Here is a 16757-nt window from a genome sequence, read left to right as displayed (position 1 = left end):
ACTCCAAACTTGTTTTGTGGTTATCCTCTCCTAATGATCCCATCAGTTAGTACCAACTATTTTTCTTGCCACTTGCACGTACATTAAATTTTGTTATGGCCTTACATAAGGCTTTCGAAATAATCTCGATGGGGCCATTGGGGAAGGATACACAGAAAACAGGTTTGGAATCTAGTAGGTGCAGTGGTGCGAAACAATTCTCGTCCACAACGTACCAAATGTGTCTTGAAAACCTGAGCAATGAAAACGATTGTACTTCCATTTCTGAGTTTGTAGTACATACTGTAACTGGAAGTGCTTTGTGGAAGATTCACTGTAATCGCTATATGGCGATTAAGACGCCAGGTACCGTACTACGCAGATTACATTTAGCAAATAAACACAAATACACCGCAACCCAGAAGCGAAACCTCGACCTCCTGCATGTTAACCCAAAACGCTATCTATTGCACCAACTGAACAGGACTTCCTGACAGAGGAAGTTATCGCACTTGTGATTACAGTGTTGCTAAATCGCAAATATTGAACTTCTACTTACTGCCCGAAAAATGCGCAGGACGAAATTTTGTGAGAGACGTTTTAGTATTGCTAGTACGTGAGGAATCGCGCTGTGAAGTCCGAGTGCTTCATTTTTTCTTCGCCCTGTATATGGTGTCTTACCTCACCTAAGACTTGTCAGGCCCAAGTGTTTATTTGCAGTTTCTTTTTTGTGAAGTGTAGCTGGAGTATCTCAAACAAATACTGCTCGTCACGTCTGTCATGCGATGCCCAGCGTCAAAGGGAAGCATCGGTTTGTTTACCGTTACCAACAACACGATTTTTAATTCAGAATGTTACGTGATCATTTGACAGAGCTGTCCCATATTAGTCTAGTGCTATATTCGTTTTATTGACATCTGTTAACAGGAACAGTAAATACGAAAAATAAGCAATACTCCGTCGCTGCTGCAACTCTAGGTTATTCTTCGTATTTTACAGCTCCTTCTAATACATGTCGACAAAACGAATATCGCACTAGACCAATTTCTGCTAGCTCTGTCGAATGGGTACGTACAATTCCGCCTTAAAATAATTTTGTTTGTAACGAAAAACATCATATTAACTGAAATCTACCCCTTCTAATTCAGCATCTAAGAAATCTACTAACTGTGTACTTCGAAGTGTCCAATTACATACTACTGGCCATTAAAATTACTACACCACGCAGATGACGTTCTACAGACGCGAAATTTAACCGACAGGGAGAAGATGCTGTGATATGCAAATGATTAGCTTTTCAGAGCATTCACACAAGGTTGGCGCCGGAGGCGACACCTACAACGTGCCGACATGAGGAAAGTTTCCAACCGATTCCTCATACACAAACAGCAGTAGACCGGCGTTGCCTGGTGAAACGTTGTTGTGATTCTTCGTGTAAGGAGGAGAAATGCGTACCATCACGTTTCCGACTTTGATAAAGGTCAGATTGTAGCCTATCGCGATTGCCGTTTATCGTATCCGTTGATCGAGATACAATGACTGTTAGTAGAATATGGAATCGGTGCTGGATCCCGACGGCCTCGTATCACTAGCAGTCGAGATGACAGGCATCTTATCCACATGGCTGTAACGGATCGTGCAGCCACGTCTCGATCCCTGAGTCAACAGATGGGGACGTTTGCAAGACAACAACCATCTGCACGAACAGTCTGACGACGTTTGCAGCACCATGTACTATCAGCTGGGAGACCATGGCTGCGGTCCTCCTTGACGCTACATCACAGACAGGAGCGCCTGCGATGGTGTACTCAACGACGAACCTGGGTGCACGAGTGGAAAAACGTCCAGTGAGCGCACATTTGAAGCGTGTATTCGTCATCGCCATACTGGCGTATCACCCGGCTTGATGGTATGGGGTACCATTGGTTACACGTCTCGGTCACCTCTTGTTCCCATTGAACAGTGGACGTTACATTTCAGATGTATTACGACCCGTGGCTCTACCCTTCATTCGATTCCTGCGAAACTCTACATTTCAGCAGGATAATGCACGACCGCATGTTGCAGATCCTGTACGGGCGTTTCTGGATACAGAAAATGTTCGACTGCTGCCCTGGCCAGCACATTCTCCAGATCTCTCACCAATTGAAAACGCCTGGTCAATGGTGGCCGAGCAACTGGCTCGTCACAATACGCCAGTCACTACTCTCGATGAACTGTGGTATCGTGTTGAAGCTGCATGAGCGGCTGTACCTGTACACGCCATCCAAGCTCTGTTTGACTCAATGCCCAGGCGTATGAAGGCCGTTATTACGGCCAGAGGTGGTTGTTCTGTGTACTGATTTCTCAGGATCTATGCACCCAAATTGCGGCGAAATGTAATCACATGTAAATTCTAGTATAATATATGTGTCCAATGAATACCCGTTTATCACCTGCATTTCTACTTGGTGTAGCAATTTTAATGGCCAGTAGTGTATATGTCGACAAAACGAATATCGCACTAGACTAATTTCTGATTGCTCTGTCGAATGGGTACGTACAATTCCCACTTAAAAATCATTTTGTTCATCATCATCATCATCATCACCATTTAAGACTGATTATGCCTTTCAGCGTGCAGTCTGGAGCATAGTCCCCCTTATAAAATTCCTCCATGATCCCCTATTCAGTGCTAACATTGGTGCCTCTTCTGATGTTAATCCTATTACTTCAAAATCATTCTTAACCGAATCCAGGTGCCTTCTCCTTGGTCTGCCCCGACTCCTCCTACCCTCTACTGCTGAACCCATGAGTCTCTTGGGTAACCTTGCTTCTCCCATGCGTGTAACATGCCCCCACCATCTAAGCCTGTTCGCCCTGACTGCTACATCTATAGAGTTCACTCCCAGTTTTTCTTTGGTTTCCTCATTGTGGACACCCTCCTGCCATTGCTCCCATCTACTATTACCTGCAATCATCCTAGCTACTTTCATATCCGTAACCTCTACCTTGTTGATAAGGTAACCTGAATCCACCCAGCTTTCGCTCCAATACAACAAAGTTGGTCGAAAGATTGAACGGTGCACAGATAACTTAGGCTTGGTACTGACTTCCTTCTTGCAGAAGAAAGTAGATCGTAGCTGAGCGCTCACTGCATTAGCTTTGCTACAGCTCGCTTCCAGTTCTTTCACTATGTTGCCATCCTGTGAGAATATGCACCCTAAGTACTTGAACCATCCACCTGTTCTAACTTTGTTCCTCCTATTTGGCACTCAATCCGTTTATATCTCTTTTCCACTGACATTACTTTCGTTGTGGAGATGCTAATTTTCATACCATAGTCCTTACATTTCTGATCTAGCTCTGAAATATTACTTTGCAAACTTTCAATCGAATCTGCAATCACAACTAAGTCATCGGCATATGCAAGACTGCTTATTTTGTGTTCACATATGTTAATCTCACCCAGCCAGTCTATTGTTTTCAACATATGATCCATAAATAATATGAACAACAGTGGAGACAGGTTGCAGCCTTGTCTTACCCCTGAAACTACTCTGAACCATGAACTCAATTTACCGTCAACTCTAACTGCTGCCTGACTATCCATGTAAAGACCTTTAATTGCTTGCAAGAGTTTGCCTCCTATTCCATAATCTCGTAGAACAGACAATAACTTCCTCCTAGGAACCCGGTCATATGCCTTTTCTAGATCTATAAAGCGTTGGTACAATTCCCTGTTCCACTCATAAGACTTCTCCATTATTTGCCGTAAGCTAAAGATCTGGTCCTGACAACCTTTAAGAGGCCTAAACCCACACTGATTTTCATCCAGTTGGTCCTCAACTAATACTCGCACTTTCCTTTCAACAATACCTAAGAAGATTTTGCCCACAACGCTGATTAAAGAGATACCTCTGTAGTTGTTACAATCTTTTCTGTTTCCATGTTTAAAGACTGGTGTGATTGCTACTTTTGTCCAGTCTGATGGAACCTGTCCCGACTCCCAGGCCATTTCAATTATCCTGTGTAGCCATTTAAGACCTGACATTCCACTGTATTTGATGAGTTCCGACTTAATTTCATCCACCCCAGCTGCAATCTATTGACCATTTTCTCCACTTCCTCAAATGTGATCCTATTTCCATCATCATTCCTATCCCATTGTACCTCAAAATCTGAAACATTACTGATCGTATTTTCACCTACATTGAGCAACTCTTCAAAATATTCCCTCCATCTGGCCAAGGAATCCACAGGATTCACCAGCAGTTTTCCTGACCTGTCCAAAATACTTGTCATTTCCTTCTTACCTCCCTTTCGAAGACTGCTAATTACACTCCAGAATGGTTTTCCAGCAGCTTGACCCAAAGTCTCCAACCTGTTTCCAAAGTCTTCCCAAGATTTCTTCTTGGATGCTGCAATTATCTGTTTGGCTTTGTTTCTTTCTTCAACATACCTTTCTCTGTCTACCTGAGATCCAGTATGTAGCCATTTTTGATACGCCTTCTTTTTCATTTTACAGGTTGCCTTGACTGTGTCATTCCACCAAGGTGTTTGCTTCATCCTACCTTTACACACTACTGTTCCAAGACATTCTTTAGCCACTTCTAGTACTGTGTCCCTGTACCTTGTCCATTAATCATTTTGTTTGTAACAAAAAATAAATCGACGCTTTCCATTGAAACTACACTCCCGGAAATGGAAAAAAGAACACATTGACACCGGTGTGTCAGACCCACCATACTTGCTCCGGACACTGCGAGAGGGCTGTACAAGCAATGATCACACGCACGGCACAGCGGACACACCAGGAACCGCGGTGTTGGCCGTCGAATGGCGCTAGCTGCGCAGAATTTGTGCACCGCCGCCGTTGGTGTCAGCCAGTTTGCCGTGGCATACGGAGCTCCATCGCAGTCTTTAACACTGGTAGCATGCCGCGACAGCGTGGACGTGAACCGTATGTGCAGTTGACGGACTTTGAGCGAGGGCGTATAGTGGGCATGCGGGAGGCCGGGTGGACGTACCGCCGAATTGCTCAACACGTGGGGCGTGAGGTCTCCACAGTACATCGATGTTGTCGCCAGTGGTCGGCGGAAGGTGCACGTGCCCGTCGACCTGGGACCGGACCGCAGCGACGCACGGATGCACGCCAAGACCGTAGGATCCTACGCAGTGCCGTAGGGGACCGCACCGCCACTTCCCAGCAAATTAGGGACACTGTTGCTCCTGGGGTATCGGCGGGGACCATTCGCAACCGTCTCCATGAAGCTGGGCTACGGTCCCGCACACCGTTAGGCCGTCTTCCGCTCACGCTCCAACATCGTGCAGTCCGCCTCCAGTGGTGTCGCGACAGGCGTGAATGGAGGGACGAATGGAGACGTGTCGTCTTCAGCGATGAGAGTCGCTTCTGCCTTGGTGCCAATGATGGTCGTATGCGTGTTTGGCGCCGTGCAGGTGAGCGCCACAATCAGGACTGCATACGACCGAGGCACACAGGGCCAACACCCGGCATCATGGTGTGGGGAGCGATCTCCTACACTGGCCGTACACCACTGGTGATCGTCGAGGGGACACTGAATAGTGCACGGTACATCCAAACCGTCATCGAACCCATCGTTCTACCATTCCTAGACCGGCAAGGGAACTTGCTGTTTCAACAGGACAATGCACGTCCGCATGTATCCCGTGCCACCCAACGTGCTCTAGAAGGTGTAAGTCAACTACCCTGGCCAGCAAGATCTCCGGATCTGTCCCCCATTGAGCATGTTTGGGACTGGATGAAGCGTCGTCTCACGCGGTCTGCACGTCCAGCACGAACGCTGGTCCAACTGAGGCGCTAGGTGGAAATGACATGGCAAGCCGTTCCACAGGACTACATCCAGCATCTCTACGATCGTCTCAATGGGAGAATAGCAGCCTGCATTGCTGCGAAAGGTGGATATACACTGTACTAGTGCCGACATTGTGCATGCTCTGTTGCCTGTGTCTATGTGCCTGTGGTTCTGTCAGTGTGATCATGTGATGTATCTGACCCCAGGAATGTGTCAATAAAGTTTCCCCTTCCTGGGACAATGAATTCACGGTGTTCTTATTTCAATTTCCAGGAGTGTAGTTATCGCATGCGAGACCTAAGTTGTAGTATTTATATGGCCTGATTCCTGCTACACTTTACAAGAACTAAATTGCAAATATCTTCTGAAAGGACAGAGAAAATGCATCGTGGTATATATACTGACAGTTTCACGTATGCACCAAATTGTACTCAGTTGTCATTGTGCTTTGGATGCATTAAATCATAAAGACGCCACTGTTGTGAGACTGACATAGTATTACGTAATATGTTTAACATGTGAGTCGAGCCGTCGCAAGTGCGCTCACTAGTGCGTTACAGATATCTTTGAGAGGGAGAGTATGCCTAGTGCTATTTCAGTAATTCCCATGAGCGAACTTGAAACCAGAGCGCATGCGCGAACTTGCTCGTCTCTTAGATGCTATGTGATCTACATTGTGTCTCTGGCGAGAGCTAATTTGTTATCTACTGTCATATAATGTTCGTGTGTCCGGTATGTCAACATGAATATGAGCTCCACGCGAGCTCACGGAGATAGAAAAGCACACTCTTCAATAGAAGAAGAAACTGTTGCGAAGAAAATAAGGGACAAAGGCGAAGACGGTCACCTATGCATTTCATAGGATTCAGCCAGTTGTCAGATCTTCGACGGCATGAAAGATGGGATTCATCTCGCGACCATAAGGTTGCTGTAATTTGCAGTATTTGTGACTTCTCAGCTTCGAGGGAAGTGGGCATCCTTGTTTTAAACATATTCGCAATGTCAAACTAGTGAATCAGTAAGTATGGTTTCAGTCATTCAGTGCTTTTAAATCACGAAAAGAAGAAATTGAAAAGGAGGGTATCGTTTCACTCATCAAATGTTTGAATAAACTTTTCATAACAGGGATTCACAGTCATGTAAAATTTTTTTGAAAGACACCATGTTTACGCGAGTGACTGTTAAACTTTTATATTTCCACTATTGCAATTTCGGCCTTAGGCCATTATCAAGTGCAGCTGAAATACAAAATGTTTATAAGATATTTTACAAAAATCGTTGTAGATTTTGACATTCGGCCGATTACACAATTTGAAAAATGCAGCTATGTAACCATGTTTACTTACATGTTTTGGCTTTAAGCCATGTCAGCTTTATACACGCTGACACATTTATATGTCGTTGTCATTTGCTGTTATATACATTCGTAACGCTACTGAGTAGTGCGAGCCCACATGTCCATATATCGTAAAACAGCACAGTCTGCACATACTCATGTTTGTTCCACCATCACTAGTAACTTTTGCACTAAACCACAGCAGCGAACGACTGTTTACTGGTTACTGGTAGCCGTTTTGGCGCGTGATGTTTGAATGTTGCAAATTGTACCAACGGAACGAAAACTTAGTTAGAAGTGTCACCTGTGTGGCACCTAAATATCAAACTCCACCGGTAAACGGCACGTGAAAACAAAGGAAAACTGGAGGCTAAACGGATTTTGCCCATCTGGGATCAGAGTGAAGGAATTCATGGACGGAACCTGTTAGGCTTCCTTTCAGACCACATACGTGCGTCATAAGAGTAATCTGCGTCGCCAGCAGCAGCACAGAAGGTAAGCCGCGATTAAAAATGCTACTCACGTTCTTCTGTATGCAATCTCGGAGGAAATCAGAAATTCAATCAAAGCCTAACGAGCTCGACCGAATCCACCTCTTAACGAAAAAGAGTTGCAAAAAGTTGAAAGCAGTTTTAATTTGTCACGTTGTTGAGCATGAGGACGATTGAAAATGTGTCTCTGCTTGGCTGAACGAAATGCAAGCAAGTGGAAATCCTTGTGTTGCTTTGTCTGAGCTACCAGAACAATTCCCTTTATTTGACAAAAACTGTGTTAATTATAATAAACGATGCACACTCTAGCATGCTGCAGGAGTACGGTGAAATTCTATATAAGTACAATATAAATTGACGAATTGACGCAAACCTAGGACCCACCATCACCTACCAAAATACAACTATGTGTCTGAGACCGCAACTGAAATGTTTTACATGTGCACACACGCTACTAAGTTAACGTAGGGGAGACAGGAAGAGACAAGTTTGTTCGTCCCCATATGGGCGTTCAGAGAAAGTGAAAAACTTTCGCTTTTCTCCTTCAGCACACCATCATATGATTGTACAGATTTAATGGGGCAGACAAAATAGTTGTGCGACAAAAATTTTTCCATGAGTGGCCTCCATAAACCAGCCAAATACTTTGCGCCTATGCACTACTCAGATAGAATATTCAGATGTGTGTGAATTCCTAAGGGACCAAACTGCTGAGGTCATCGGTCCCTAGACTTACACACTACTTAAACTAACTTATGCTAAGAACAACACACACACCTATGCCCGAGGGAGGACTCCAACCTGCGGCAGGAGGGGCCGCTCAATCCGTGACATGGCGCCTTAAACCGCGCGGCCACTCCGCGCGGCTACTCAGATGGAGTTCGAGCATGGGCAGTGCTGAAATGGCTGTAGGTATGTGCTACAGGTGTTTGTACATGAATATGGAAACACCAACAACAGAACGCATTGCCATGCCTAATACGATGTAGAAAACTCGCTGGCGTTCAAAACAGCTTTGAGTATTTTCGGAATGGATAAATACAGGGTGAAAAGTATTTAAACCGACATACTCTGGGATGTCAAAACAAATATTTTTCCTATGAGGAGTATTTAAACCGGTAGAGGAAGATTTCTCTGGCGGCAAATTAATTAAACCAACAAACACTTTTCCATTTTTTTATGACCAAGAGACAACATATTAACACAACCCAATTTCAATTACAGTAGATTTTCAAAAATGCCTGCATTGACACGTAAACAAAGGTTACACCGTCTGGTCATGTTCTGTCTGACATCCCGCGTCCGGCTATCCTGATTTAGGTTTTCCGTGATTTCCCTAGATCACTCCAGGCAAATGCCGGGATGGTTCCTTTGAAAGGACACGGCCGACTTCATTCCCCATCCTTCCCTCATCCGAGCTTGTGCTCCGTCTCTAATGACCTAGTTGTCGACGGGACGTTAAACACCAATTCCCTCCTCCTCCTCCTCTGTCTGACACGGGTAAAAACCCCAGGATTATCCTGAATTGTTCCTGCTGCTGCTACTATCCGGACAACCAGATCCTCTTCTGATGCAACAAGAGTTGCGTAAACAAGGTTGTGCATCTCTCCCCACAAAAAAAGTCCAGAGGGGACATATCTGGGGATCGAGCAGGCCATGGTACAGGACCACCTCTGCCAATCCACGTTTCTGGGAACCGTCGGTCCAGGAATCGACGCACACGGCGACTGAAATGTGCCGGCGCCCCGTCATGTTGGAATCCACATGTGTTGTCTTGTAGGGAGCGGGACGTCTTCCAGCAATTCTGGCAATGCTCTGGCGAGAAAACTGTAATAGTGCCTGCCATTTAATGGCCTAGTTAGCAGATACGGCTCAAATAAACAGTCCCCGACAACAGTGACCCACACATTAACGAACAATCATACTTGATGAGCGCTAGTATCTGTGGCATGTGGGTTATCCTCACTCCAAACATGCGAATTGTGCATGTTGAAGACTCCATCACGACCGAACGTTGCTTCATCGGTAAACAACACAGAGGATGGAAATGTAGGATGCATTTCACACTGTTCCAGGTACCACTGCGAAAACTGTGCTCTGGGTGGATAATCAACTGGTTAGAGGTTGTGGACACACTGTAAGTGAAATGGACGTAACAATTGCTCTCGAAGGACTGTTCTTACATTCGTCTGATTCGTCCCCATGTTACGTGCAATTGCACGAGTGCTGACTGAAGGATCCCGCTCCACATGCTGCAAGACAGCTTCCACAAATTGCAGCGTTCTCACCGTGCGACAGTGTCCCTGTCCAGGTAATATGCTAAATGACCCGGTCTCACGCAGACGTTGGTACACAGCAGCAAAGGTCGTACGATTCGGGATACGGTGATTAGGAAATTGTTGTTGATAAACCCGCTGTGCAGCTGGTCCGTTGTGGTGCGCTACGTAGTACGCACCAGCCATATCAGTGTACTCACTCCAGGTGTATCGCTCCTTTAGTAAACAGAGACAACGCACTACTACACTGGTGGACAGCAGTTGCCTACAACTGAAGAGCGTAATACGTCCTCTAACAACTGAAGATCGTAATACGGCCTCTAACAACTGAAGAGCGTAATACAGCCTCCGACGGTTTAAATAATCCTCATAGGATAAAATGACATTAGGGAAAAATATTTGTTTTGGTGTCCCCTACAACCTCCCAGAGTTTGTCGGTTTAAATACTTTTCACCCTGTATACATCCTGTACGGGTTTCATCGGAATCTTACACCATTCTTCCTGCAAATTAACGGCAAGTTAAGGTAACGACAATAGAGGTGGATAGCTATGGCGCACCCTTCTCTCCCAAGTAGACAACAAAGGCTCAAAAGTGTTGTTACCTGGTGACTATAGTGGCCAGGTGATACGCGACAATTCGTCCTCGTGCTAACAAAACCAGTCCTGTAGGATGCTTGCTGTGTGAACAAGGGCCCTGTCATCCTGGAACATAGCATCAGCGGAAGTACGGTGAAATTCTGTATGAGTACAACATCGTATGACGAGTTATTAGCAATCCTGGGATTCACCATCACAGGATCGACCTGATCAGCCAAAATGGTCATATAATCCTTGGCAGTAATGCGATCATGAAAAGTAACCATGGGGCCCATGGAATACCACGATTTGGCTGCCCAAGTCATCATCGAAATCCTGCCATTCTTCACTATGCAACGACACTCATCCCACCAAATGACTTTCTTCCATTGTTCCATACTACAGGTTTTATGGCATCAGACCATGTTTTCCTGTTCAGGGCATTTGCATTCCTGATGAGTGCCTATGGAGCTCCCATCCTGTTTTAACGTTGACAGGGTTCTACATCTACATGGATACTCTGCAAATCACATTTAAGTGTCTAGCATACTTTTTCGATGTACTCAGTCAGTCCTATCTGGTAAGGATCCCACACCGCACAGCAGTATTCTAAAAGAGGACGGACAAGCGTAGTGTAGGCAGTCTCCTTAGTAGGTCTGTTACATTTTCTAAGTGTCCTGCCTATGAAACGCAGTCTTTGGTTAGCCTTCCCCACAACATTTTCTATGAATTTCTTCCAATTTAAATTGTTCGTAATGGTAATACCTAGGTATTTAGTTGAATTTACGGCTTTTAGATTAGACTGATTTATCGTGTAACCGAAGTTTAACGCGTTCCTGTTAGCCCTCATGTGGATGACCTCAAATGGTTCAAATGGCTCTGAGCACTATGGGACTCAACTGCTGAGGTCATTAGTCCCCTAGAACTTAGAACTAGTTAAACCTAACTAACCTAAGGACATCACAAACATCCATGCCCGAGGCAGGATTCGAACCTGCGACCGTAGCGGTCTTGCGGTGCCAGACTGCAGCGCCTTTAACCGCACGGCCACTTCGGCCGGCGGATGACCTCACACTTTTCGTTATTTAGGATCAACTGCCACTTTTCGCACAATTCCGATATTTCTTCTAAGTCGTTTTGCAGTTTGTTTTGATCTTCTGATGACTTTATTAGTAGATAAACGACAGCGTCATCTGCAAACAACCAAAGACGGCTGCTCAGATTGTCTCCCAAATCGTTTGTATAGACAAGGAACAGCAAAGGGCCTATAACACTACCTCCGGGAACGCCAGAAATCACTTCCGTTTTACTCGATGACTGTCCGTCAATTACAACGAACTTTGACCTCTCTGACAGGAAATCACAGATCCTGTCACATAACTGAGACGATATTCCATACGCACGCAATTTCACTACGAGCCGCTTGTGTGGTACAGTGTTAAAAGCCTTCCGGAAATCCAGAAATACGGAATCGATCTGAAATTCTTGTCAATAGCACTCTGCACTTGATGTGCGTAGAGAGCTGTTTGTGTTTCACAAGAACGATGTTTTCTAAACCCATGTTGACTGTGTGTCAATAGACCGTTTTCTTCGAGGTAATTCATTATGTTCGAACACAATATATGTTCTAAAATCCTGCTGCATATCGACGTTAACGATATAGGCCTGTAGTTTAGTGGATTACTCCTACTACCTTTCTTGAATATTTGTGTGACCTGTACAACTTTCCAGTCTTTGGATACGGATCTTTCGTCGAGCGAACGGTTGTATATGACTGTTAAGTATGGAGCTAATGCATCAGCATACTCCGAAAGGAACCTAATTGGTATACAGTCTGAACCAGAAGACTTGGTTTTATTAAGTGATTTAAGTTGCTGCAGTACTCCGAGGATATTTACTTCTACATTACTCATGTTGGCAGCTGTTCTCAATTCGAATTCTGGAATAGTTACTTCATCTTCTTTTGTGAAGGCATTTCGGAAGGCTGTGTTTAGTAACTCTGCTTTGGCAGCAATGTCTTCGATGGTATCTCCATTGCTATTGTGCAGAGAAGGCATTGATTGTTTCTTGCCGCTAACGTACTTTACATACGACCAGAATCGCTTTGGATTTTCTGCCAGGTTTCGCGAGTGCGACATTCAGTTCTGTAGTGACTTTTGTAGCTGTCGTCCTCATATTTTTTCGTCACAATCTTTTTCAACGACCATCCGTCACACATGCTTTCATCCACGTTGTGACTTAGCGGGCGATATTTTTCCTCTTTTCCTGTATGCGCTATAAATCGTCGATATGACGCCTCTTGAGACACGAAACACTTCGGCTAACTTGGTTATGGAAGCCCTCACTATCCGAGCACCTACAACTGCCCACGTTCGAATGCACCGAGCTGCGACATAATGGACTCACATTTACACAGAACACTGTTTTGACTAGTCTGTCACTTGCGACGTGGAGTTCTGAGGACACTGCACAGGTGGCATCCGTGATCAGATACAATAGGCCATCATGTTGGCTTGGCTAGAATCTACATTTATATTCAAACTTGCATTTCTCACGGTGTTTCCAAATTTTTACCCACACCCTACATCTCTAGCCACACGTCCAACCGTGCCGCATTCCAGACTCGTATGGATGGACAGACAGCGAGCCAGGGGTTTCCGCCGCAGCAGTAAGAAAGGGTCAGAAGTTGGGAAATAGACGTTTAGAGTACATAAGAAATCTATAGGAAGTGGACAAAGTAAATGAACGCCATGCACTATAGTGCAAATTGCTCTAAGCACTATCGGCCTTACATCTGAGGCAATCGTTCCCGTAGACTTAGAACTACTTAAGCCTAACTAGCCTAAGGACGTCACACACATCCATGCCCGAGGCAGGATTCGAACCTGCGACCATATCAGGACTGAAGCTCCTAGAACCGCTCGACCACAGCGGCCGGCGCAATATAGTACGCCTTGTTGCAAATTGGCAACTACTGCGTCATGGCTGCAGAGAACGGTTGACGTGCCAAGCCTTGGAAGTTATCTTTCAGTGTACTAAACGCTTTGTTCTGCGACGTGAACGGCAAAATGTGTTATCTCTGAGACTTGCAGAAAGGGCAACTCGTTGGTGCGCGATTAGCTACGGTTGAACAGTTTACACGCACGAGTGTGCACGCTAATTCTAGCATACACAAAACATGATAAAACATCATCGGCGAAGAGCAATAGTGGGCGAAAGCCGAAGTTACCTGACAGGAACCGACGAGCATTAAAGAGGATTGTGATGTAAGTGTCGTGTGAATAGGGTCTCCCGTCGGGTAGACCGTTCGCCGGGTGCAAGTCTTTCGATTTGACGCCACTTCGGTGACTTGCGCGTCGATGGGAGGAAATAATGATCATTAGGACAACACAACATCCAGGCCCCTGAGCGGAGAAAATCTCCGACCCAGCCGGGAATCGAAACCGGGCCCTAAGGATTGACACTCTGTCGTGCTGATCACTCAGCTACCGGGGGCGGACTAGGATTGTGATTAGACAACGTAAGTGACTACACAACTCGACACTCGCTTGAGTAGTAATGTGCCGACAAAAACAGTACAGGGGGAGCTTCAGAGGGCTAATCTTCATAGACGGGCTGTAATGGTGAAACCTTAATAACGGAAGCCAACGCAAAGCTGCGAAAGAAGTGATGGCATGATCATAAAACCTGGACACTTAATTACTGGAAGGAAGATGTTTTGTCCGATGAATCATCGTTTATATTGTATCCTACAAGTGGCAATGTTTATGTATGGAGAATCCCAAAAGAAGTCTACGATCCGGCGTGGCTGTTTCCTACAATTAACAATGGCGGAGGTGTCGTTACTATTTGCGTGGATACATCGTGGTATTCAGCTGGTTTTATCATTACCCTCACTGACCGGATTACTGCGAATGGATATATCGACATTCTCGACAACGATGTGTTTCATATGAGTTGCATATTGCTGCCAAACACTGCCATATTCGAAGGTGATTATGCGCACTTACACACAGTTAAAAAGATTCAGGTGTGGTTTGTGGAGTTTTGGAATATCATCAAACATCTTCCCTGGCCAGCACAATCCATATTATTTAACCTTAATGAGGAGTTTTACAACAGAGAGTGAGGAGCAGATTTCCAGCTGCAACATCGTTGAAGCAATTGGCGGATGTTTTGTACAAGAGTGGGATAAAATTCCGTTCGAAATTTTACGAATATTCCTCGAAGAACTTTAGCTGTCCTCAAAGCCTATTGTTGCCCAACTCCTTATTAATACATAAATAGTGTGTATATCTCAGGTGTTCATATTACACTACTGGCCATTAAAATTGCTACACCACGAAGATGACGTGCTACAGGCGCGAAATTTAACTGACTGGAAGAAGATGCTGTAATATGCAAATGATTAGCTTTTCAGAGCATTCACACAAGGTTGGCGCCGGTGGAGACACCTACAACGTGCTGACATGAGGAAAGTTTCCAACCGATTTCTCATACACAAACAGCAGTTGACCGGCGATGCCTGGTGAAACGTTGTTGTGATGCCTCGTGTAAGGAGGAGAAATGCGTACCATCACGTTTCCGACTTTGATAAAGGTCGGATTGTAGCCTACCGCGATTGCGGTTTATCGTATCGCACATTGCTGCTCGTGTTGGTCGAGATCCAATGACCTTTAGCAGAATATGGAATCGGTGGGTTCAGGAGGGTAATACGGAACGCCGTGCTGGATCCCAACGGCCTCGTATCACTAGCAGTCGAGATGACAGGCATCTTATCCGCATAGCTGTAACGGATCGTGCAGCCACGTCTCGATCCCTGAGTCAACAGATGGGGACGTTTGCAAGACAACAACCATCTGCACGAACAGTTCGACGACGTTTGCAGCAACATAGCCTATCAGCTCGGAGACCATGGCTGCGGTTACTCTTGACGCTGCATCACAGACAGGAGAACATGTGATGCTGTACTCAACGACGAACCTGGGTCCACGAATGGCAGAACATCACTTTTTCGGATGAATCCAGGTTCTGTTTAGAGCATCATGATGGTCGCATCCGTGTTTGGCGACATCGCGGTGAACGCACATTGAAAGCGTGTATTCGTCATCGCCATACTGGCGTATCACCCAGCGTGATGGTATGGGGTGCCATTGGTTACACGTCTCGGTCACCTCTTGTTCGCATTGACGGCACTTTGAACAGTGGACGTTACATTTCAGATGTGTTACGATCCGTGGCTCTGCCCTTCATTCGATCCCTGCGAAACCCTACATTTCAGCAGGATAATGCACGACCGCATGTTGCAGGTCTTGTACGGGCCTTTCTGGATACAGAAAATGTTCGACTGCTGCCCTGGACAGCACATTCTCCAGATCTCTCACCAACTGAAAACGTCTGGTCAATGGTGGCAGAGCATCTGGCTCGTCACAATACACCAGTGACTACTCTTGATGAACTGTGGTATCGTGTTGAAATTGCATGGGCAGCTGTACCTGTACACTCCATCTAAGCTCTGTTTGACTCAATGCCCAGGCGTATCAAGGCCGTTATTACGGCCAGAGGCGGTTGTTCTGGGTACTGATTTCTCAGGATCTATGCACCCAAATTGCATGTAAATGTCAGTTCTAGTATAATATATTTCTCCAATGAATACCCGTTTATCATCTACATTTCTTCTTGGTGTAGCAATTTTAATGACCAGTTGTGTATTTTGTTCACCCCCTGTACCTCGACTGAGCGGTTCCCCAGATATCGTAAACTCGGCTGCGTTTACACAGGTGACCACGCTGTCCACGATGAGCACATTGCCGACCGCGTCGTCGGAGGAGGCGGACTCAGAACCCGAGTACGAGGAGGACGCGGGGGCGGAGATGGGGGCTGAGGAGCCGCTGCTGGCGTCGCTGACCGCCGTGGCGCCCTCTGTCGGCGTCCGCGCCTTCCGCGGCGTCGGCAGCAACCACAGCGGCGTCGCTATCGGGGCGGTGCACGGCCGCCATGTTGTCGTAGAGCCGGACCTCAAGGTAAGTCAAAAGACGTTGACCTACTCCAAATCCGAAATCTCTGCATCTCATTCCGCGAAGTTAGGCAAGTTTCCGTACGAACATTGTGATGAAAATGGACACATGAGATCGCCAAATACATTGAAATGAGCCTTTGGCGTCATTGGCCGGGAGGCCCCTTACGGGGCAGGTCCGGCCGTCTTGATGCAGGTCTTATTACATTCGACGCCACATTGGGCGACCTGCGTGCCGGATGGGGATGAAATGATGATGAAGAAAA

General features: G+C 45.9%; 1 protein-coding gene across 1 annotated transcript in view; it reads left to right on the top strand.

Moving 5' to 3' along the window:
- The window catches only part of LOC126235485 (uncharacterized), a 329377-nt gene that overhangs the window by 299552 nt on the left and 13068 nt on the right, over positions 1–16757 (top strand). Inside the window, exon 3 of the mRNA XM_049944206.1 lies at positions 16256–16498. Within this exon, the coding sequence (XP_049800163.1) occupies positions 16256–16498 (243 nt within the window). The remainder of the gene's footprint in view (positions 1–16255; positions 16499–16757) is intronic.

The sequence above is a fragment of the Schistocerca nitens genome, chromosome 2 (assembly GCF_023898315.1).
Source record: "Schistocerca nitens isolate TAMUIC-IGC-003100 chromosome 2, iqSchNite1.1, whole genome shotgun sequence".
Taxonomy (NCBI): Eukaryota; Metazoa; Arthropoda; class Insecta; order Orthoptera; family Acrididae; genus Schistocerca; species Schistocerca nitens.
This window is presented reverse-complemented; position numbering and strand designations above follow the sequence as displayed.